Here is a 24,202-nt window from a genome sequence, read left to right as displayed (position 1 = left end):
GATCCCGATCATTGACTACCTACTGAAACAGGGCAAACAACTCATGCAGATCATAAAGCTACATCATCGGCACCAGCATGCCTCACGGGTCACCCCAAGGCAGACTCCGTGGTTACTCAGGCAGCGCAGAAGAATTCGCGAAACCCTGCATCCCCCTTATCAACACCACCCGATAAAGAAGGCAGGAAGCTGGATGCCATCGGAAAACGCTTTTCCACCACGTCTGCGACGACGGTGAAGATCGCCAACTCTATCGCACTTCTGGGCCGCTACAACCGTCAACTCTGGGCGGACATCGCGCCCTACCTCGCTGACCTTCCAGAGGATTTGAAAGAGGAGGCACACTCGCTACTCCTCGAGGGCCAAACATCGGCTTCGGAATTGATCGACTGTGCCATCGACGTAGCCATGACCAGCTTCAGACAGCTGGCGGGCGCCGCTGTTCTAAGACGTCAAGGTTGGCTTAAGGCCACCTCCTTCCGACAGGAGGTCCAAACTAAAATAATTGATATGCCGTATGATGGCGAACATCTTTTCGGCGAAAAGATCGACGAAGCCCTCACCACAATCAAAAAGGACACCGATACAGCCAGAGCTCTGGGAACTCTACAATCTAGAAATCAGTCCTTTCGTGGCAACAGAGGGAGAGGACAATCTTCGTACAGAGGTTCCTACCAAAATAGGTCCTCCTATTCGTACTCACAGGGCAAGACGCAGTTCCAACAGCGTCAAAACCAGTCGGGACGTCAAACTTCCTACAACAAATCATCCTACAGAGGAAAAGGTCAGAAGAGACGCGCAGGCAATCGCCAATGACTCTATCATTTGGCCAGCCCCTCCACCATCACATTCTTTACGACTTGGAGGAAAACTCTCTTTTTTCCTACAGAATTGGCGACAAATAACAACGGACCGGTGGGTTTTACAACTTCTCCAATTCGGCCACTCACTGGAATTCCTCTCAAATCCCCCACCGACACCACCTGCCAAGCGCCCTCACAGACACCTACGGCTGCTTCTTCAGGAAATAGCTTCCATGCTTCAAAAGGGCGCAATAGAAAAAGTCCCACACGCCCAAAAGGGGGAAGGATTCTATTCCCACTTCTTCCTAATTCACAAAAAAGGCAAGAAATGGAGACCGATCCTCGACCTGAGGGCGCTCAATATGTTCCTAAAGAAACAGTCGTTCCGTATGATCACACTGCAAGAGATCCTGGGACACCTGGAAAAAGGCGACTACATGACATCACTAGATCTTCAGGACGCCTACTATCACATCCCTATCCTCAAAGGACACAGGAAGTACCTCAAATTCGCAGTGGCAGGAGTCCACTACCAATTCCGTGTTCTCCCGTTCGGCCTAAAATCTGCCCCACGGATATTTACAAAATGCCTCTCTCCTGTCGCAGCCTTTCTTCGTCAACAGGGACACCAGGTTTTCCCATACCTGGACGACTGGCTGGTAAAGGCTCCGTCGACAACAGCCGCAGCCGCGTCTTCCAGCGCCTGTCTGCATCTTTTCCGCCAACTAGGCCTGACCCTCAACAAAGGGAAGTCATCACTGAAGCCAAGCAAAGTCATCACTTTCCTTGGAGCGACCCTGGACACGGAACGCGCAAGAGCCTTCCCATCACAAGAGAGAAAATCAAAACTTATCTCCTTAGCCACGTTAGTGGCATCCAAAAAGACTCTGACTGTCCGTATATTCAAGTCGCTCCTCGGCATGATGTCGTCATGCATTCTGCTCATCCCACACTGCCGTCTAAAAATGCGCCCCCTTCAGGAAGAACTGACAAGGCAGTGGACACAAGCTGCGGGATCCTTCGAAGACCGCATACGTGTCACTCAATCTATAGTCAACCACTTACAATGGTGGAGGTCGACCACACACCTGTCGCAGGGACTGCCGTTCCTGCTTCCGGCGCAACCACACGTAGTCACCACGGACGCATCCTTAGAGGGCTGGGGTGCGGTCCTGCAAGAACTACAGATCAACGGCAAATGGACGCCCCAGGAATCCAAACTCCATATCAACATTCTGGAGCTAAGGGCAGTCTTTCTGGCGCTCCAATCGTTCCTCCCACGCATCCGAAACTCCCCAGTGCTCGTCAGGACAGACAACACCACGACGATGCACTACCTGAACAAACAGGGAGGGACGCGCTCTCTTTCTCTCTCTCGAGAGAATCTCAGAGAGTCTGGAACTGGCTCCTCCAGCATGGCATAACACTCAAAGCCGAATACGTTCCGGGCAAAGACAATGTCCTAGCGGACGCCCTGAGCAGAGAACAGTCTCTATCCCACGAATGGGAGCTGGATGCGGGAGCGATAAACTACATCTTTGCGGAGTGGGGAACACCATGGAGAACGCCAAATGCCCAAGCTTCGCAAGCAGGCTTCCCCAACCAGGAACACTAGGGAATGCATTTTCCATAGCTTGGCGAAACGTGTTTGCTTACGCCTTTCCGCCATTTCCACTGATACCCAGGGTAATCAGGAAGATGAAATCGGAGCCCTGCACCCTGATTCTCATCGCCCCATCCTGGCCGAGGCAGCATTGGTACACGGAACTTCATCGCCTGTCTATCCAACCACCTCTTCGCCTACACAGTCATCCGACCCTGCTCACAATGTCCCAAGGACAGGTTCTCCACCCGAACCTGGGCCCTCTGAAGTTATCAGCCTGGCTCCTGAATACCGCGAATTCAGCCACCTGAACATTCCGCAGGAGTCTAGAGATGTCCTAGCTAAAGCTAGAGCTGACAGCACTAAAAAGACCTATTCTCTCAAATGGAAACGCTTCTGTGTCTGGTGTGCGAAAGAAGACCTACACCCTTTCCATGTCACCCCACAGCAACTGCTGCCATATCTGCTACACCTGGCGCAGTCAGGACTTGCCCATGCGTCCATCAAGGTTCACCTGGCAGCAATATCTAGGTTCACAAGAACTTCTAAGGGTCCTTCCCTGTGGGCGGACAGGCTCATCAAACAATTCCTGAAGGGCCTATTCAGGTCCTTTCCAAGGCCAAAACCTATCCCTCCGTCATGGCAACTCAACGTGGTCCTTCACCTACTGATGAAGCATCCCTTCGAGCCTATCCACAAAACGGATATCAAATTCCTGTTGTGGAAGACGGCCCTCCTCCTGGCCTTAACCTCAGCCAGAAGGGTCGGTGAATTGCAAGCCCTCTCCATCCAAGACCCTTTCTTATCATTTAAAGAGGACAGAGTCATCCTGCGTACTAACCCAATATTCATACCCAAAGTCCCATCGGACTTCCATCTTAATGAGCCAGTGGTTCTCAAGTCGTTCTTTACGAACCCATCTACTTCGGCTGAAAGAACGCTGCACTCTTTAGATATTCAGAGATGCCTCAAATTCTATATTGACAGAACAAGACAATTCAGGAAATCACCCCAACTCTTTGTCGCATTCAGCAGACCAAGGAAGGGCATGCCCTTGACGAAACAAAGTATATCAAGGTGGATCTCTTCAGCGATAACTTTCTGCCATGACAAGGCTGGGCCGCCTTTGGACTCGCGGGCCAAAGACCATTCCACGAGAGCCATGTCCACATCTGCGGCACTGTTTGCTGGAGTGCCACTCCTGGACATCTGTAGAGCGGCGACCTGGAAGTCCCCGCATACCTTCACCAGGCACTACTGCTTGGATGCTGAGCTAACGAAAGACGCAGCAGTGAGCAGAGCAGTGCTTCGCCATCTATTCCAGTGAGGTGAGCCTTCTTGCTTCCCACCATCCTTGACTGGTATGCACATCTCTTTATTACTAGATACTACATGACGTTGTATGTTGTTGGTTTACAGTCGCAAATGTTTCCTATCTGCAGACTTATGTATGCTGTACCAACACAGAATGTGCATATTGTATTGCTTGCTACTCTGATTCAGGCATGTGAATCTATGAAAGACACCCAAATACTGGATAAGAAATGCGTTACTTACCTGTAACTGCAGTTATCCAGTATTGGTGTCTTTCATAGATTCACATGCACCCTCCCGCCTCCCCTGGAAGGACTCACCTTTCTCTAACAAGTTTACACCTAACTAGCTTGGTGCGTACAAAAATCTGAGAGACTGAGGCTCCTGACAGGAAGGTTCTAGAGGGAGGTGGCAGCTGATTGGTTGTTTCTCTTTACTTTGGTCCTTTTTTACAAAAGGACACAGATAGGCTACCAAGGTGGGACCCTTGGGCCTACCCTGTTTGGTCCTTCCTACATAAGGACCTAGATAGGACACTAAGGTGAGACCCGTAGGCCTATTCTTTTATATATATGTCTTAGGACATTACTTTTTTATATACCGGAGGCTCCCGTCTCGACGACGGGGAATGATTCAGGCATGTGAATCTATGAAAGACACCAATACTGGATAACTGCAGTTACAGGTAAGTAACGCATTTCTTATGTTATTAACCTCTTTGAAGTATGTCAATTACAAAGATTTAAATAATAATTTGGCTCCTGATGGTTTTGTGGGGTTGAAGGGTTTTAGCACCCTTACATCCTTCTGTCTCTCTTTTCTGAATTTCTCCTGATGTACTTGCCAGTCAGCTCGTCACTTGCTTTTTGTAGTGATATCCATGGTGGATCTTTCCTCATCGTGTTTGTTCTTGTGCAGGTACAGTGTGTTGCCACGCTGAATGTGGGATCCATCCAGGCATCCAGCGCTGGCGAATGTGGTCAGTGCTTCACTGTTGCCTGGCTGCCTTCTAAACCCCATCACCACTTGGCAGCCGGCTTCTATGATGGTGAGTGTTTATCCTAAGCGCTTGACTGACTTTGAGTGTGGGTTGAGACCCATATGTGTGTCTCTCGCTGAATCTGTTAGTCACGATACTCCTTCAGACAACTACCTTGTGCTTCACAAAATCATCAAATGCAATTTTAACAGCTACATTCTTGCTGCGGTCTTAATTTCCCTTCCATCCATGTCACCACAATAATTAGTCTGATGCCCGGCGTTACACTTGGTGCAATGGACAATGACATTCCATCTTTAATTATCTGCACAGTTGGATAATGTGATGGTTAGATTTGAGGTTTTATCAGACCTAGACGTTTCTCATAATTTACTGCATTATAGATAATTTGAAAACTTACCCATTACAAGTAAAACCATTCTAAAATTGAGCCTTGACTGTAGCCTTCAGGTGAGGGCATTGATTCTGGATTGGCATTCCATGGTTTTGTTTGTAATGGTTTAAAGCACGTTGATGATGCTCACAAGATTACTCAAATTCAGGAGTTGGAATAGCCACAATTCTGGTTATGTCTCTAAAGTGGGATTGCTTTATATGTTCGTTTAGTCACTGTTGAGTTGAAGGGTGTTCATTGTGTTATTGTTTGTTGATGGAGTTTGATTATTGTGTGTGAGATGAAAGTATAATGAAGTGTAATAATGCTTTGACAGTCTTTCTTAATGAGTATGTTTAATTGCTTTGTTGATTGTGGATTTGTTTGTGAACTGTGCTGATGTCAAAGCAATGATGTCATTGTGTGTTTTGACTTGTTACAAAGTTTGTCCAGTCTGCGATTGTATTTTAATTTGAATACTGTGCTTGGTTTTACACTGGAGCTGATTTTGAATAGTTTGCTAAAGAGTGGGGCTTGCAGATCTTAAGACTTGACTTTCCCTACAAATATGTTGTCTCACATGTCAGGGAGTGAAAGTAGTGCTTGTTGCACGTTATATCGTGGGAACTTCATGAATGACTTAGTTGTGTTTGCTGTTGGTCTGAGTTATTCATTTTGATGCTTTATGTGGGAGGCTTTGAAGTGCATATCTAGGTGAGCATGTGAGTTATGCGATGCGGGGTCACGGAGAGAGTATATAGTGCTTAATTTAGCGTGTTGCAGTTTGACTTAACTGAGTTGGTTTGGTCACGTGTGGCTTGAAAAGAAGATATCCAGAAAGCCTGCCTTCATAGTCTTGGTTTCAGTATTTCAAGGAAGATTTCTTTTACAATATGCAAAAGAGTACCCTGAAGGTTAGTTAGAAGATCAGAGAGTGTGTGGTGTGAGAGGTACGAAGCCAGGTTTAACAGTGTAGTTTTCTGAACGCCAGGAGTCAATTTGAAAGGCCTTACCTTCTATGTGGATCAATTTCTGATATCCTGATGAAGTAGTTCATCAGTGATGGCGAGAGGCTGTCAGCCTCTAAGTGTTGTACAAGGCAAAGGTTATTGTGGCTGATGAGGTGTGCCTCATCTGTGTGCATCAGATTGCAGAATGAGGAGTGCTGTAATGTGAATACCACAGGGACACTATTATGTAAGAGGTCGAATAGGAAAGTAATAAAAAACAAAAAAAGGTAATACGTTTTCATGTGAGAAAGTACGAGTAGCAACGAACAAGAACCGAGTGGTTCATAGATTCTTTTGATAAAAGGTAAATGGTCAATTCTTATAATGCTTCATAAAGATCTGTGCTGTCGTGATCTCCCTCTAGGAGTCATTAATAATTTAATGTTAATGGTCATTAAAAGGCCTGCATGTAAAAACACCCTTTTAACTCCATGGAAACTGAACTTTGCTTAAAGTTTGCACTTACCAGGACTGGGCTACATTGTGTTTATTTGTCCAATTAAAAAGTGCTACCCATGTTTGCAGTTCGGCCCTTTTATTCCTGTCTTTGAAGCAAGCCTCTTTTTTGTTTTTTATATATATATATATATATATTCACTGAAAAAAACCCTAGGTTTTAGGGGTGTTATGTTTTTTTCAGTGAATTTCGAAGGTTTTTTAAATGCTAATTCCTAACTATAACATGTCTGAAACCTATGGTTTTTTTCAGTGAATTTCAAAGGTTTTGTAAATGACAAATATTAAATGTATTAATTGTTATATTTATGTTTTTTGATACTGATTTACTAAATTTTTTACTCTATTTATTTTTAGATATTTTATTTTATTTAATTACATTATAGATTACATTACAAAATATACTTTCTCATAAGGAATTACTTTAGTTTAAATATTTTACAAATAGGCAATAGACTTCAAAATTGAAGAGTAATTAATTCCTCAACTTAAAACGCCCCACTGGGCGTGTTTGCAGACATGTCACCTCATGCCCTGCTCCCTTCCTTCACCATTGTGCAAACGCGCCCTGTGGTGCGTTTTAAGTTGAGGAATTATTTCCTCTTCAATTTTGAGGGTCCCTGGGGGCCAGCTAGCCAACCAGGTACCTCCAGTATGCGCCAGGGAGCTGCGTTGTAGAGAGGTGTTAAGAGGCCACGCCCCTCTTTACAACACTCTGCAACACAGCTCCGTGGCGCTTACTGGCCGCCCTCCCTTGCCCAATTCAGGGCCCGGGGACCCCAACCCCGGGGCATGGGCTTTTTGTAAATATTTTATTCTGTTGGAGGGGGGCTGCATGGCCCCCTCCTAAGGCCTTTTTTGGCCCCAGGACCCCATCCCCCAGGGCCCTCCTTTCCGTTTTTTTTTTGTAATGTAATTATTATTGGGGAGGGGCGCCGCGTGGCCCCCCTCCCTGGCCACTTCTGGCCCCGGGGACCCGTCTTGTGGGGGCCACGATGCTGGAGAAATTCCAAGCCTCGCTGGAGGAAACAAAGAAGGATTGAGGACACTGTGCTTCGAACTGGGGCGCATTCAGAGCCTGAAAGGACAGTAATTGTGCATATTAAGTAAGGAACAATTGCGATTGGCACTACATCAGCCAATTGAGGGCGGGCAATAGATTTAAATTGGGGGAAGAGGCCAAGCACACACCAACTTCCGCCGCCTCTGAAGAAGTGAAAAAAGAAACGCGTGACGGAGTGGCTGTCACAATTGATCGGAAAAAGCATTTGTGCCCGTACCTATTAAATACTTGTGGAGCAAGTTTAGTTTCCTGTGTGCGTCTTATCCGGATGGGTAACCTTGAGCTTGAAAAAAATAAATATATATATATATATACTTACTTTGGGCATGGTCATTCCATTTGACACTAATTATTATACTTGAGCTTCAGCTGAGAACAACATTCTTTTACCTGTCCCGCTCCCTTACCCTCACACCTGATTCTGTCCACCATTTTCCACTTATCATGCTGGTGCTTCGTACTTAATTGACATTCTCAACGATTCCGGTCTCCAGGCACCCACCCGCTCTCGCGATCCAGCTCATGCCCTCCCTTCAGCTGCCGCAGCTGACCGCTGCACTATCTTCTAGGTTATACTTCAACCTCTGCATTTAAATTACTGATAAAAGACACGCTCTGTTGTTTCTCAATGCATTTAAAATTCCACCCATTCTTTAAGTGAGGAACTTAGAAACTGTTCCTGACTTAAGTAAAACCTGATAAGGCAGGTCCATTCCATCATGTGGACAGAGGGAGGGAGAGGGGAAGCAGGAGGGAGATGCACACTCCACTTCCAGAGAAATCATCAGAATTAATGCACTTGACCATTGTCCTTCAAAGAGATTGAGTGTCATTGATACAGCAACTAAAGCACAGTCTGTCCCTGCCCCTTCCTCCTCTCTCCTGATACAGTGTAAGCCACAAACCACAACTAAGGTAAAGTCACAGTTTTTGACTTGTACCTTAATTTCAAGGGCATGCTTTTACTGAGAGTCAGTGCAGTCAGGCTGTGTTGCTCTTTTAGTAAACTGAGGTTGCATACTTTGAAATCAAGAGAGGCATATTTTTTTATTCGAGCCAGCTTCGGGTATATACTTTTTTTGGTTTTTTTTTAGAACTCTTTTTTTGAGGTTGATGAACTTAGCACAGCAATGGCAGTTGCATTCAGTTATATAATAGTAAGACAGAACATATCAGCAGTTGGATCGTTTACAGTTCTTATACATTCCCATTTACCAGACCCCTTCGGCAATTTTCACAGTGTCAGGTTTTGTCATACAGCCGCATTAATTCTAGTTCCATCGAATCAATTCATCTAACAGGTACGCACAGCATACCCCTGCTTTCATTTCCTCTTCCCCAGATCTTTGTCCATTTTTGTGGGCACCCCATGCCCTAGTATACCACCCTTTCCACCTTCATACTCCAGTCCATATCCGCCTTCCAGTCTCTCAATGTTGAGGGCGGACTCAGCTCTTCGTTTCTTGGAGAAATTAAGTTTGGACACCATAAGCAGCAAACTAGAAAAAGCAGGAAAATCTAGAACTCCGAGAAGCACCAACTTGCTTCTTCTCATCCCTCTGAAACGGAAAAAAAAACCGACCCAGTGCTGGTCCTTCTCTGGTAACATACCCAGGATGTGGAACGCACTCCGTATTGAACTCAGATGCAACCCCTCCTTCTCTTGCTTCAAAAAGGACCTGAAAATCCTTCTCCCCAACCAATACTTTACAGACCAAGTCAACCAACCTAGGCATCAATAACCTAATGTACTCCCTCCTCAATCTGACCTTCAAGGATGGTGATCTGACTGTGTCAACCACCTGCATATTTCTCCCCTCACTGGATACATAAGAATTATGTCTTTGCTTATATCTTCATACATCCCCATGTCCTGCGATGTTATGCAATTTTTGTGTATTTAAAGTGCTCTTATAACCACGGGTCTAGCTAGCGCTGTATAAAACTCTATAAATAAATAAATAAGGCTAAGTGTAACCCAGAGTCTATCCCCTGCGGTCAAGTCTGTTACCTCCCAGACATTCAGTAGGCACCACTGAGGTGAGGCAGCTATAGACTCTACACAATGCCATCATGTAGGATATCACTGGTGTTCACTGCACCTGGATTACCGTGCATTCCCACAACATGTGGAAAAAGATGCCCTCTCAATCACAGCCCATGAGGTCTTGTGATGACTCAAGCCTGCCCATCTTAACCAGTGTTGTACGTGCATAGTAGGCCGTGTGTAGAATCTTAAGTTCTACCGATCTAAAACGGTAATGGATAGCTACCTCCCCTTGGGATGCTATTTCCTCTCGCCACTCTCCAGATGTCCCAGGTCTTCCATCCATTTTTTGCAAACCCTTGCCTGGGTGTCAGTGGAGTTATACGGGAATTTGTGATAGGTTGAAGAGATTGCTTTTGTCTGCATGAAGCTATCTAGCAGCAGATCTTCTAATGGAGAGGTCTCTGGGAGTTCCTCTCCTCTTGGTATTGCCCCCTCAGTGCGTGTCTTATCTGGAGGTAGCGAAATGTCTCACAGGATGCAATTGATATTACCTTTGTAGGTCACCAAAGAACTTTACCTCCCCGTCTGCCCACAGGTCCCCCACCCTTCATAGGCTTATTAAGTTCCGTTTATCAAATCCCTGGTGTGCGGCAAGGAGGCCCAACTGTGCTGTGTCCCATAACAGTGTAGCTTGGGTGATCTTGCTTCACCATCCCAGTGCCGCCGTTGTAGTATTCCAGATTTTGACTGTCGATGAGGTCGTAGGCAAGTTACAGCATGATGAGCCTCCCCCAGGAGCGGTATATCGCTAAAAACTGGCAGTTGAGTGGCCAGACATCATATGTAATCTATGCGCACCCGGAAGGTATTTTGATGGGCGATAGGTTTGAGGACCCGCCACACATCTACCAGGCTCAGATCCGACAGGAAGTCAGTCATGGCTCTACCAGGGGATTCTCGCTTACCTGAAGAACAATGGTCGATCTCCTCGCAAAAAGCTGCATTACAGTCATCAAATCTCCTGCTGGGAGACCGGAGGCATGAAGTCTCTGGGGAACATAAAGTTAAACAATATTGAACAAGCGGACTGCCGAGACAGAGTGCCACAAAACACCTGTGAGAGTCATCGGTGATATGCTGTATACTGAACGGAAATGAGTTGCAGAGGACGACCACTCCCCTGAAGCCTTGCGAGTAGCACGCATGGGCCACCCATTTGTAGATCTACCATTCAATGCACAATAAGTTGTCCCCTGTAAGTGTTTCCTGGAGGAGGACCACATTGGGCGAATGTCGTTTCAAATATTGTACTACTACTGAAGTTCGGGAAATCTGTATCTGAAAGAAACACATAGTGATAGATTCCTTACCTTAGAATTACCCCCAGGCGTCAGACAGGATCCGCAAAGTTTTTCGTCAGCAGTACCCCTGCGCGTTGGTATGCGTAGTTGTGCGGCTCTGCGTGCGTCGTTGGCGCTGGGATGACGTCGCTGGAGCTACTTAGATGCGCCCATGCGCGCTGACGTCAGTTCTTTATTTTTCCGCGCCAGCAAGCGCAGATCCGGGGAAAGCAAGTACCCCTAGTCACTTTTTGACTGACTTTTTCGAGGCCCTTTACCTCGTCTTTTCGAGTCGAACGACTCCTGGTGTCGTAGGTATGCCCGGTTTCAAGAACTGTGGGGACTGTCATTGCATGATGTCGGTCACTGACCCCCACCGTGTGAGTCTAGTGCCTGGGGCACAACCACGACCCCAAGTCGTGCCCCGACTCCCGGGTAATTGCAACAAAGACTTTGCAGGAGCGGTCCCGAAAGTTGCTCGAGGTCCCAGTTGAGGGACCGGTCGCGGAGCTGCCATCACATTCTTCTGGATCTAAGTCTTCGCACTCTGGGTCAGGTGAGTCGAAGCATTCCAAGAAGAAGTCGAAGAAGAATCGTCACTCTTCGACTTCCCTCGCCTGTCGCACTACGCGGCTGAGGGTGCGGGTGGTGCCACCCCCGGCACCGTTTCTGACGTTGCCTGCTCCTCGGGAGGACGACGTCCCCAGCTTCAGCCCGACCCGAACACAGTGCCTGATCGACGTCGCCCGACGGCGATACCCACGCCGATACCGACGCCGAAGAGGCCTTTTGTGCCATATGACCGTGCTCCTTATTTTGAGCCTGTTTAACAGACTTCGGAAGGAGGGCTGGGAGGGGTCTGAGGACCCTCTAGCACAGGACTGGGCCTATGATGCGGACTGGGCAGAGGATTTGGGGGAAGCCAGTGGCCTTGGCACCTCACCTGACCATCTATAACCATGTAATGTACAAAGTTCCCCAATTTTATTTTATTTTATTTTATTTTTGCTATTTTTAAAGCGCACAAATACCCGTACGGGTGTCTCGGCGCTGGTGATCACAGAGCTCCCTAAAGTATGACGGGGGAGTTAGGAGGAAGAGAAGAGCCATGTCTTGAGGCTTTTTCGGAATTTGAGGAGCGTAGGTGCGGTTTTGATATGGAGTGGGAGGGTGTTCCACAATTTAGCTGTGGCGGTAGTGAAGCACCTATCTCCCCAAGTGGCCTTTTTTGTCCGAGGGACGTACAGCATGAAGGCTGCGGAGGATCGAAGGGTCCTGCGTTGCTCCAATGGTCGAAGAGCTTCTCTTAAGAACTTTGGTCCTGAGTTATTAAGGGTCTTATAGGCTATACAGAGAGCCTTAAATTTTATTCGACTCCTGATTGGGAGCCAATGGAGCTCTTTAATGTGATGGGAGATGGATGTGAATTTGGGAATAGAAAGTAAGGTTCTGGCCGCCGCGTTTTGCACGGTCTGGAGTTTGTTGAGAACCCCTTCCTGAGCATTCAGCAGCAGTGAGTTGCAATAATCCGTTCTTGAAAACACTAAGGTGCTAATGAGTGTTTTGCTGGCTGACTGTGGCAGGTAAGGAAGGAGTTTCTTGATTTTTTTGAGGGTGTAGAAGGCAGATGATACGACGGCATTGGCGTGATGGTGGAAGGTCAGCTTATTGTCAAAGGTGACTCCCAGGTTGCGGACCTTAACCACTGGTTGGGGGGGGGATCCCAGCTCCTGTGGCCACCATTGTTGGGACCATGCTGGTCGCAAGCTCCCGAATGTCATCACCTCCGTTTTGTCGGAGTTAAGTTTGAGGCAGTTTGATGACATCCAGGAGCTTATCGCCTTCATTCCCTCCTGAAAATTGGCTGCAACGCTTGCTCCGTTGTTGTACACCGATAGTACTAGTTGCGTGTCATCGGCGTACGTGGTAAGGGCAATACCATAGGATTTTATCACCCTCGCTAAGTCCGATACATAGATATTAAAAAGCGCCGGGCTTAGCGAGGAGCCCTGTGGAACGCCGCAGGGGAGTGAGAAGGTCTGGGAGGTGAAGTTGCCCATTTTGACAGTCTGGGGACGATTGGCAAGGAATGAGGCAATCAGATCTTTCGCTGTTCCTCCTATTCCCAGAGCTGCGACACGGTCGATCAGAGTGACATGATCGACCGTGTCAAATGCAGCGGAGAGATCTAGGAGTATCAAGACGGCCGTCCCTCCTTTGTCCATGGTTGTTCTGATTTCGTCTGCGGCTTTCAATAGTGCTGTCTCTGTCCTGTGTCCCTGTCTAAAACCGAACTGGGTGTCGTCGAGCAAGTTGTTGTCGTTGATAAATTTTGCTAGCTGAATGTTCATGGACTTTTCAAAATTTTTTGCTGGAAATGGTAGACAGGCGATGGGTCTATAGCTTGCTGGGATGAGAGGGTCTAGCGTTGGTTTTTTCAGCAACGGCTTTATGCTCGCCTTTTTCCAGACTGAGGGATATATACCCGTTGCGAACATAGCGTTGCATATGTTCGACAACGGGGGGGAGATTGCTTCCGGGATGAGGTTCAGAATGGAAGGGGGGCAAGGATCGATTGGGGAACCTGATTTAGTGCTGGCTACCAGACGATGAATGTGATCTTGATCAACGGGATTGAATGTTAATAAGGTTGGCTGAGTGTCCGTAAGGAGTGGGCTAGAGGATGGTAGGGGGGCAGAGTGAGAGAAAGTCTGGAAGATGGAACTGACTTTTTCCTCGAAGAAGCTGGCCAAGGCATCTGCCAGTGACTGGGAGCCTTCTAGGGGCGGCGTAGTGGGATTGGATAGAGTGGTAACTACCCTGAATAGTTCTCCAGCCGAGTTCTTTGCCTGGTTAATTTGAGTGGTAAAGTAATGGCTTTTCTCAGTGGTTATCAATCTTTTGTAGATGGACAGGGCATTTTTATATTTCATTTTGTCTGCGGGACTGTAGTTGCGACGCCACTGTCTTTCGAGGTTCCTGCAGTATTGTTTCTGCATGCGTAGGGCCTCAGTGAACCATGGGGCTGAAGGTATTTTTCTGTTCCGGTGTGATGATTTGAGCGGGGCTAGCATGTTACAGGCCATATCTAAGTTTGTCAGGTAGTTAGAGGATGCTTTAGTAGGGTCATGCTCATTGAGGATATGATTATTCTGCATCATCTCTGCTAATTGGGTTATATTGATATTTTTCCAGTCTCTGTCGGTTGAACGAGCTGGTGCAGTGAGGCTTGGTTTATTGGGGTTTGTTTGCACTGTGAAGCAAATAGCTGAATGGTCCGTCCAGATGAGTGGAATTATTTGGGTGACGTTTACAAGAGGACTGTTAGTAAATATACCGTCTAATGTGTGACCTGCCTGATGCGTAGGGGAGTTTATAAGTTGCGTTAGGCCTGCAGCTGAGAAGTCTGCAAGAAGCTGCGTAGTATCGTGGTTATTCAGAGTCTCAAGGTGAAAATTGAAGTCACCGAGTAGCGAGATAATGTTGGTATGGCAGAGTAGTCTCTCTCTCTAAAAGAATGTATATTCAATCGTCAGGGAACCAAAGGGATCCCTTATCGGACAGCAGTGCTCCAACCGGCGGCTACCTATTTGGAGCCCTTGCTGCCTTTTAATGAAGCACTGACAGACGTTTTTTTGGGCACCTTTGGGCATGTGCTGCCCAACTGCCCGGAGGAGGCCCAGGCAGTTCTCTCTCTGGCGATTGCGTCCGGGAGAGATGCAGCGAAGTTTACCATACGTTGTGGGCCGGACACCGCCGACTTGCTTTCTACGACGGTGGCGCTTCGGCGCCACGCCTGGTTGAGGACAACTGGCTTCTCAGGGGATGTCCAAAGCACCTTGATAGACATGCCCTTTGATGGCATTCGCCTTTTTTTTAATTTATTTTTTTAAACATTTTATAATTATTGCATTTTCATATATATACTGACAAGCATTACATCCATAAAGCATATTGCAGTACATAACATAAACGTTCTATTTGTAGTCAGTGGTGACATATCTCTTTACATTGGTGAATAATTGATCACCCCCTTCAATAGTCCACTACTCGCTGCGTGGTGCAGTAGTACTTTTGTTTGATCCCCCAGCGTGCTCACCCACTATCCTCCACCTGTAGATTCGCTTGTGGTGGTTCTTTGAGATCACCACGGAATCAATTCCAATGCCCCCATACTCTCACCCATTTTTTAGGGCACCCTCTGTGAACGTAGACTGATTTTTCCGTAACCATAATGCCATCCATGTCCCTGCACCACTGCAGATATGTCTGGTTCTTTGTACTCCCCAGTGCCTTGCTATGTTGCGTTTAACTACTGCCAATCCCAGTGTTACCCAATCCTGTGCTGCGTGATTCAAGTCTGTGGGCTCCTATATGTTGAGTATGCATCGTTTTGGTTCCGGCGTGACCTCCACTCTAGTGACTTGCGAGATTGTGTGCATGATGGTGTCCCAGAAACAAGTAATTACAGGGCACTCCCAAATTGTGTGCCAGAAGTTACCTACAGCGCCGCACTGCCTGAGACAGATTGGATCATCCGCCCTACCTAGCTTATGTAGTAGGGGTCATGTGTAATAGATACGATGTAGGATTTTTAATTCTACTAGTTTCAATGTGGAAGGTATTGCGACTTCCCTCGGGGGTGCCGGTGCTGACTGACAATCATCTTAATCCAATTCCCCAAATTTGTTTCCCACCGTTCCTTAAGGGTTGTCGTGGGGTCAGGCTGATTATTTATTATTTTTCTGTATGTCAGGGCGATTGCTTTCTTACTGAGGGGTCTGTCAGGAGCCTATCTTCCAACGGGGAGGCCTCCGGCAGCAGCGCAGCTGCTGGAATCACTGCCGTTAATGCATGTCTAACCTGTGTATATCTGAAGATTTCAGTCCGGGCTAGTTTGTAGGTAATCTGTAGTTGGTCAAACGTGACCACTGTGCCTTTCTTCTACAAGTCTCCCACCCTTGTGATGCCTATCAGGTCCCATTGATGGAACCCCTTGATGTTTCATAGTCTCCCCAAGGCTCGGGAGTCCCACAATGGTGTCGCTTGTGTGATAGTCCCTTCCATCCCATTGCTCGTTGTGCTGCATGCCAGATATGTATTGTGTGAGCCGTGGGGCCGGTGTAGGCCGACCTTTTAGATCTGTTATACAGTGCTCCCATAATACCTTCCTTTTCTAGAAGATGTCTGTCCATTCTAAACGCTGGGTCTTCCTGTGGCGCATGGGACCATTGATTTATGACAGTGAGCTGTGAAGCCCAGTTATACGTTTGAATGTGGGGGAGGGCTATACCTCCATCATACCACCATTTCACAAGCTTTTTCATTGCAATACGGGCGGATCCCCCGTCCCATAATTTGGTTATTTCAGTGCTTATCATCGTTAAGTAGGAGGGGGGGGGGGGGGGGCGGGGGGCGGAAAAGGGGTGTTTGGTAGAAGATAAAGGAATCTGGGAAGTGCCATCATTTTAAATAGAGCCACTCTGCCTAGTATAGTAAGTGGTAGTGAGCACCAATGTTTATCGTCCCGTCGAAACCGTACCAGAGGTTTCATTAGGTTTTCTTCCATAAATCGCGTAGTCTGAGGGATGACCTATATGCCAAGGTATTTAAAGCCCTGTTTTGCGATTTGTATTTCACAATTGCACTGCAGTCTGGGCGGGGCCCCATGTAGGACATATAGAAGGGATTTTGACCAGTTGATGGTGTATCCTGAGGCCCTGCCATATGCCGCACATATATCTAGGAGGCAATTGATGGAGCCCGATGGGGACGTTAAATAAAGCAGCACATAGTCTGCTTATAGTGATATGCGGTCTTCCCATCCGAATGCCCATCTCATCTCTCGGATAACTGGGTCCTGGCGTATCAATGCTGCCAATTGTTCAAGCACTATTGCGAACAGGAGTGGGGAGAGTGGGCAGCCCTGTCTTGTGCCTTTGCCGAGCGGGTATTCGCTTTTTTGGCAACAAAGCAGACAGTGCGTTGGAGCGCTTCAAGGACTCCTGGGCTACAGCGAAGTCCTTAGGCCTGTCGGCCACGGAAGGGGCGGCCACAGCATTTGCAGAGCCACAGGCCACAGCAGCAACAATCTGAGCGTGGCAGCGGAAGTGGGAACCGTCAAGACTGTTCAGGGGGCCAGTGGGCAGGCCAGTCCACGTCCACCCCCGCGACATCCCCTTCCAATTCTTCCTAGCCCAACCTTTCAGGCCAATCAGACGCCAGTGGGTGGACAAATACGCCATCATCTCCACCACTGGCGCACCATCACTTCGGACAAGTGGGTGCTGCAAATTGTCCAAAGGGGCTCCTCCCTCCCCTTCGAAACATCCCCTCCAGCCATGCCACCTCAGTACCACTGCATGTTGGGGAATCACTTGGCACTTCTCCAGCAGGAAGTTGCGCCCCTCTTGGCCAAGGGGGCCATCGAGCGTGTAACGATGCCAGAAGTAGGTTGTGATTGGTATTCCCCCTACTTTCTGTTTCTAAAGAAGGACAAGGGGCTGCATCCTATCTTGGATCTTCGGAATGTCAATCACTCCCTCTGGAAGGAGAAGTTCAAGATGCTCACGCTTGCTCAGGTCTTGTCTGCCCTTGACCCGCAAGACTGGCATGGTGGCATTGGACTTGCAGGACGCCTATTTCCGTATCCCCGTCCTGCCTGCCCACAGAAGCTACCTGCGATTCCCGGTAGGCCACGAGCATTTTCAGTTCACCGTGCTCCCCTTTGGCCTTACCAGTGCCCCTCGGGTGTTCACAAACGTGATGGCAGTAGTCGCAGCTCATCTGCGCAGATCAGGGGTTTCAGTCTTCCCCTATCTCGACAACTGGCTGTTGAAGGCGGGCTCACCCTTGGCAGTTGTCTCCCACCTCCAGACTACGGCCGATCTCCTGCATTTGCTGGGGTTCTCCGTCAATGTGCCAAAGTTGCACCTAGTTCCCTCACAGAAGCTCCTTTTCATCGGTGCGGTTCTGGACGCTGCACAGTTTCGGGTTTATCCTCCAGGTACAGCAAGTCTGGGACATTCTGGCTATGATTCCGATCTTTCAGACTATGTCTCGGTTTTCGGTCAGGATGACCCTTCAGCTGCTGGGCTTGATGGCCTCCTGCATCCTGCTTGTGGATCATGCCAGATGGCAAATGCGGGCTCTGAAGTGGGACCTGAAGTTCCAGTGCGCACAGCATCAGGGCAACCTGTCCGATCCCATCCAGATCTCGGAGGGCACTGCATGCCAATTGCAGTGGTGGCTCATGAATAGCGATTGGGTCAATGGCAGATCCCTCTCCCTTCCCCAACGGGAACATACCATTGTGACGGACACATCCCTTCTAGAATAGGACGGCCACATGGGGAAGGCAGAGGCCTCTGGTCTCCGGCGGAGTCCAAGCTCCATATCAACCTGTTGGAGCTTCGGGTGATCCGACTTGCACTGAAGGCATTCCTCCCCTCTGTCAGGGGGAGAGTAGTGCAGGTGTTTACAGACAACACCACAGAGATTTGGTATTGCAACAAACTGGGCAGGGTGGGGTCGTGGACCCTATGCCAAGAGGCTCTGCGCCTCTGGGCTTGGCTGGAACATCATTGCATGTCCCTGGTGGTTCAACACCCAGCAGGTTCTCTGAATGCCAGGGCGGATGAACTCAGCCGCCGGTGCATGATGGATCACGAATGGCACCTGAACTCTGACGTGGCGCAAGGTCTCTTTCTGCAGTGGGGAGAGCCTTGGTTAGATCTATTCGCCACCGAATGTCATCAGTTCTGCGCATTGGAAATTCCAAGGCGCACTCGCTCTGCGACGCTTTTCATCATAAGTGGAGTTGGGGTCTGTTGTACGCCTTTCCTCCTATACCACTTCTGCCCAGAGTGCTGAAGATGATCAGGCGCGACCGGCCAAGTCATCCTTGTGGCTCTGGACTGGGCTCGAAGAGTATGGTATCCCGAGCTACTCAGTATGAGCCTCGATCCCCCGATCCGTCTGCCTCTTCGGGAGGATCTTCTGTCACAGCAGCAGGGAACAATCCTACACCCGAACCTGTCCAGTCTCCATCTCCTTGCGTGGGATTGAGCGGCGGCAGTTGACGTCTTTCAATCTGCCTCCCGAAGTCTGTAATATTATTCTGGCAGCCAGACATCCCTCCACAAAAACGGTATACGCCTGTAGGTGGAATACGTTTGTGGCATGGTGCGCAGCAAAGGCTGTGGATCCCCTTTCTGCCCCTCTTTCAGAGGTCCTTCTTTTTCTTCTTTCTTTGGCCCAGCAGGGCTCTGCTCTGGGCACTATCAAGGGCTATCTCTCGGCCATGTCAGCCTTTCTAAGGCTTCCAGATCAGCCTTCCCTTTTCAAGTCCCCTGTTGTAAATAGATTCGTTCGAGGCATGTGAGCTAAAGAATTCATATATGTGCATAGATAGCCGCCTAGTGTTGGGTCCGGATGATTGCACATTGTTGTCCTGGAAGAGTCTTCGAAGTATCAAGAGATAGGTGGCTCCTCCCCTGGACTACAGTGCGCATGGGCATCCTCTCCATCCTCAGATTGTTTTTTTCCGCCATTGGGTTTGGATGTACTTTCTTAACTCAAATTCTGAATCGGTATAAAACTCTTTGCGCAAGGCTAAAAGGCCTTCGGAGCGTCGGTATTGTCTCGTTCGGTGCCTATAGTTCATCCAGTTCTTCGAACAGGACGTCAAAGGCCCTTTGCCTTTTCGACACCAAAGGCCCAAACTACGGCGACGATGGAACGGAGCCCGTTCAAGAGATGCCCAGTCTGCAACTCCAAATACCCTCGCATTGATGTGCACCCAGTGTGCAATAAATGCTTATCCCCGGACCCGACGAGGCCAGCTGTATGGCCTGTTCCAAGTTACGGTCGAAGAAGACGCTTCGACTTCGACACACCGCACGACAGTCGGCGCAGAAAGCGGCGCCTGACCCGGAGAACATCTTCGAGGCCGATGACGATGAAGACGTCGATGAGGAGGATCCTGACCAGCAGTCGGACCCTGAGTCTGAGCGAGACTCTAACTTCGGTCTGGACGAAGAAGAAGGCTACGTCCATGAAGAAGACGTCGTCGAGGTAGGAGACAACGCGGAGGCCATCGGAGCCGTCGATGCCGACTCGAGCGATGAGCAAGGCCCACCCGCTGTCGCGGGGCCTAATATTGACACTGTGCTCTCTAAGGCTCAGGTCGAGGCATCGCCGGAAGGACTTAGCCGAGATCTTACTCCACATTCTATAGCCCCGCGTCAAGGCCCGGCTAAGAATACTTCAAAGGAGCCATCGGTCGATCCATCAAAATTGAAACCAACTGAGGCAAAAACAAAACCGAAACTGTTGAAGACAGTCCTCGGACTCCTCGGCTCCAGTCAAGTCTAAAAGTGTCGTCGACCCTTCGGGGTCACAAGGCGGCGGCCCGAAGAGCGGGGCGCCGAAGCCACTCTCGACGGTCAAGCACGTCACTCTGACGCCGTCGACGTCCAAACATGGTGACCCTGCCAAAGGACTCCAGGCTAAAAAGACTGTTGAACCGACGCTTGCATCCTCCAAGCCGATATTAAGCAAGGCCCTCGAGTCGAAGACAAAACCCGACCCGAAAGAGCATATCACGTCGAAGCCCAAGGCCGTGCCTGCTACGCACCATGAGCTCAAGACGACGCAAAGCCGCAAGCAGGCTGGTGATCCACCAAAGCAGATCGGATCAAAGACGACGTCAATCTCTAAGAAGGTCGGTTTGTCTCTGGGGCTTCCTCCACCAATAAAATACGGACTGCCCCCGACCGCTCGACCCAAATCGTTCGAGCCACAAAGGAGCGCCGAGACCTCCAAGAAGGTATCGGGACCTTCCAAGTCTCAGTCCATTCCGGAGGGGGTAATGTTCCAGGCACCCTCGTATGACAATCAGTCGAAGCTCTTCATTGACTTTGATTCTGGCAGACTCACCATTCACAAATGGAAAATCGCTCCAGAACATCCTTTAGAGTCATACAAAATACCTCTCAAGAGGAAAAAGGATTCAGCAACCTCACCTGTTCTCTTTGAACATGTTCAGTCTTATACACAGCGCGATGCCGATTCTCCCACACGCAGCGATGTGGGAGATGATTACAGTCATATGGGATTTATTTATCATGCTGACACAGATCGATGGGAACCTCAACACTGGACTGACACGGTTGACCCTGATGATCCACACACTACGCCTGATACTCAGTCTTATAATGTCAAAACCTCGCCTACTGAGGACACAGCGGCGTTTAAACCTTTAATTGAAAGGGCGGCCATTAACCATGATGTTGAAATGCACGCTGAGCCAGTGGAGGAGGACTTTCTATTCGATACTTTCTCCACCTCAGAAAGATCGGTAAAGACATTGCCTATGCTAAAGGGTGTCCTCAAACATGCTACTGACATTTTCAAGGAGACCACAAGGGCAAGGGTTGTAAACCCAAGGATTGAAAGAAAATATAGGCCTGCGCCTGTGGACCCTACCTACATCAAGGGCCAGCTCCCATTGGACTCCCTGGTAGTGGCTAATGCTCGCAAGAGAGCAAACTCTCAAACTAGTGGTGATACTGCTCCTCCGGACAAAGAATCCAAAATCGTGGAAGCTTCTGGCAAACTGGTAGCAGCTCAAGCGGCTAATATTTGGAGGATCTCAAATACACAGGCCCTATTAGCCAGATATGATCGGGCTCACTTCGACACGTTAGAACAGCTGATGCAACACCTGCCTGATGCTTATAAAGAGGGCATTAAGAAAAAACAATGGTCCAAGACCTAATTCTTTACAGCCTGATTCAATCAGTGTATATTCATACAGTAAGAAAATTCCTGGGCGTTCCAACTGGATCCGCTCCAAAACAATTATTACACATAGTCAAACAATTATATACATACAACACTACAACAGCAATGCAGAGTCCAGTGTTTAATTTATTGTCTCTACACAAATGAATAATAATATACACAAATATTTTAACTCTTTGAAGTAAGAAGGTTGCCCGAAAAAAAGAGAGGGGGCGTGCACAAAGAAGTGATCAAAAGAGTGTGCAGTGAATAAAGGAAAGAAAAGAATTCAAAATAAGAAGTTAAAAAGAATTCACATTTGATTTTTTTCAATCACGGTCTCGCAGTTTGCCGTGTCAGGACCTGGTCCACTAAATAATGCTAAATGCCAAATGATGTCACAGACATTCAAGTTAAATTTTAGTGCACATTTTTGGCAAGTGTGGATCCTAGGCTGGAAAAATATCGTCGACGTTTCGACTCGACTTATGGTCAACCGGTAAGTTAGACCTGGACCATGCGAGTCTTCCTCAGGACAAATGGTGGGGCAACCAAGGGTAAGTGATGACCCCTATGAAGTAGGGCGAGATAACTCCCCTACGGGCAGTATGCTTACCTTATGAAGTAGGGCGAATCCAGTGTATCCTCGGATCACCCTAGTGGGAATAAATCCTGCAATACATAATAATGCACACTAAGGACTACTAATGCTCTTGACCGTAATATGCAATTTTAGTCATATTGGTATGTCCATTAAGATTACCTTATTTAAGTATGGGAATAAGTCATCCATCAACATGTCATGTAATCTTGTATAGTAGAAATAAATTCCAATCGGATGTACTAAGAGGGAGCAGAAATGCTAATACAGGAAGGAAAGTTCATTTTAAATGCATCCATCAAGTGTGCACTCCATGCAGCAGACACAGCAGCTAGAGCCATCAACACTAGTGTAATGCTGAGACGTCATGCCTGGCTCCGCATCTCTGGTTTCAAACCAGAGATCCAAACAACTTTGCTCAATCAGCCAGTTAACCCTGACTTTCTTTTTGGTCCTGATGTAGACACAACCCTTGAAAAAATTAAAAAAGACACTGAGACAGCAAATTCCATGGGAGCTCTGCAGTCATAGCAGTTTAGGGGCAGTTCCTTTCGCCGCTCCGGTAACAGGGGAGCCTCGAGAGGTAAAGCATTGCAGCAAGCCCAATACAACAAGGGGAGCACGCAGACCACCTATAACAAGAACAACAGGGGTGGATATCGTGGGAACAGCACCAAAGGCAGAGGACGTGGAAATAACAATTCCAGATCCCCCGCCCCCAACAAACAGTGACGCCTTGTCACTGCCCCCACACCATTTAACACCGGTCGGGGGAAGACTCCAGCAGTTCCTGCCGGTCTGGGAAGGCATTACCACAGACAGGTGGGTGAGACAACTTATCCAATACGGCTATTGTCTAGAACTAACCTACACTCCCCCCAACATACCCGTAAGGCACCGTCCTATGTCCGCAGAGCACATGCACTTATTGCAGCAAGAAGTACTCTCCTTGCTGCAAAAAGGGACAATAGAACTCGTGCCTTAAGAGCAAGGTGCAGGGGTGTACTCTCTGTACTTCTTAATCCCAAAAAAGGACGGTTCCCTCCGCCCATTCTAGACCTCAGACCCCTGAACCAATACACCTTGTCAGAACATTTTCATATGTTAACTTTACAGCAAGTCCTACCATTGCTCAGTCAGGGAGACTTCCTAGTAACCCTAGACCTGAAAGATGCATATTTCCACATTCCCATTCACCCAAGTCACAGGAAATATCTCAGGTTCACCGTCAACAATCAGCATTACCAGTTCAAGGTTCTGCCTTTCGGGGTCACCACTGCCCCCAGGGTGTTCACCAAGTGCTTAGCAACTGTGGCTGGGCACCTTCGGAGACAACACATCAATGTCTATCCCTACCTGGACGACTGGCTTGTCCAAGCAAAGTCAGCCCAGCAGTCTGCCAGCCACATGTCACGCACAATTCACCTTCTACACAGTCTAGGATTTTCACTACATTACCCAAAGTCGCACCTTCAGCCCGCTCATGTACAACAGTACCTCGGTGCAACAATAAACACTCTAACAGCAACAGCGCAGCCAAACTCTGCCAGTCAACAGCATGCAGTTGCTGATTCAGAAATTCAGGCCCCAACACTCGCTCCCAGCACAGGTATTCATGCAGCTGATCGGTATGATGGCCTCCTGCATCTTCATACTCCCGCACGCGAGGCTACACATGCGTCTGCTCCAGGAGTGCTTGGCACGACAGTGGAACCAGGCTCGTGGGCATCTGAAAGACCTAGTGTTTGTGACCGGTCGTGCATACAATTCTCTGCATTGGTGGAACACACAAAACCTTTGCAGGGGACGACCGTTCCAAGAGCCTGTCCCACAAATAGTGCTGACCACAGACTCATCTCTCCAG

General features: G+C 48.3%; 1 protein-coding gene across 2 annotated transcripts in view; it reads left to right on the top strand.

The window, feature by feature from the left end:
* GTF3C2 (general transcription factor IIIC subunit 2) overlaps nucleotides 1–24,202 on the top strand; it is a 908,247-nt gene that overhangs the window by 550,102 nt on the left and 333,943 nt on the right. For both annotated transcript variants that reach the window (XM_086928162.1, XM_086928163.1), the window contains exon 12: nucleotides 4,639–4,768. In XM_086928162.1, coding sequence (XP_086784288.1) covers nucleotides 4,639–4,768 — 130 coding nt within the window. The remainder of the gene's footprint in view (nucleotides 1–4,638; nucleotides 4,769–24,202) is intronic.

Source organism: Lissotriton vulgaris, chromosome 6, assembly GCF_964263255.1.
Source record: "Lissotriton vulgaris chromosome 6, aLisVul1.2, whole genome shotgun sequence".
In the NCBI taxonomy this organism is placed as follows: domain Eukaryota; kingdom Metazoa; phylum Chordata; class Amphibia; order Caudata; family Salamandridae; genus Lissotriton; species Lissotriton vulgaris.
The sequence above is the reverse complement of the archived record's forward strand: the minus strand, read 5'-3'. Positions and strand labels throughout refer to the sequence as shown.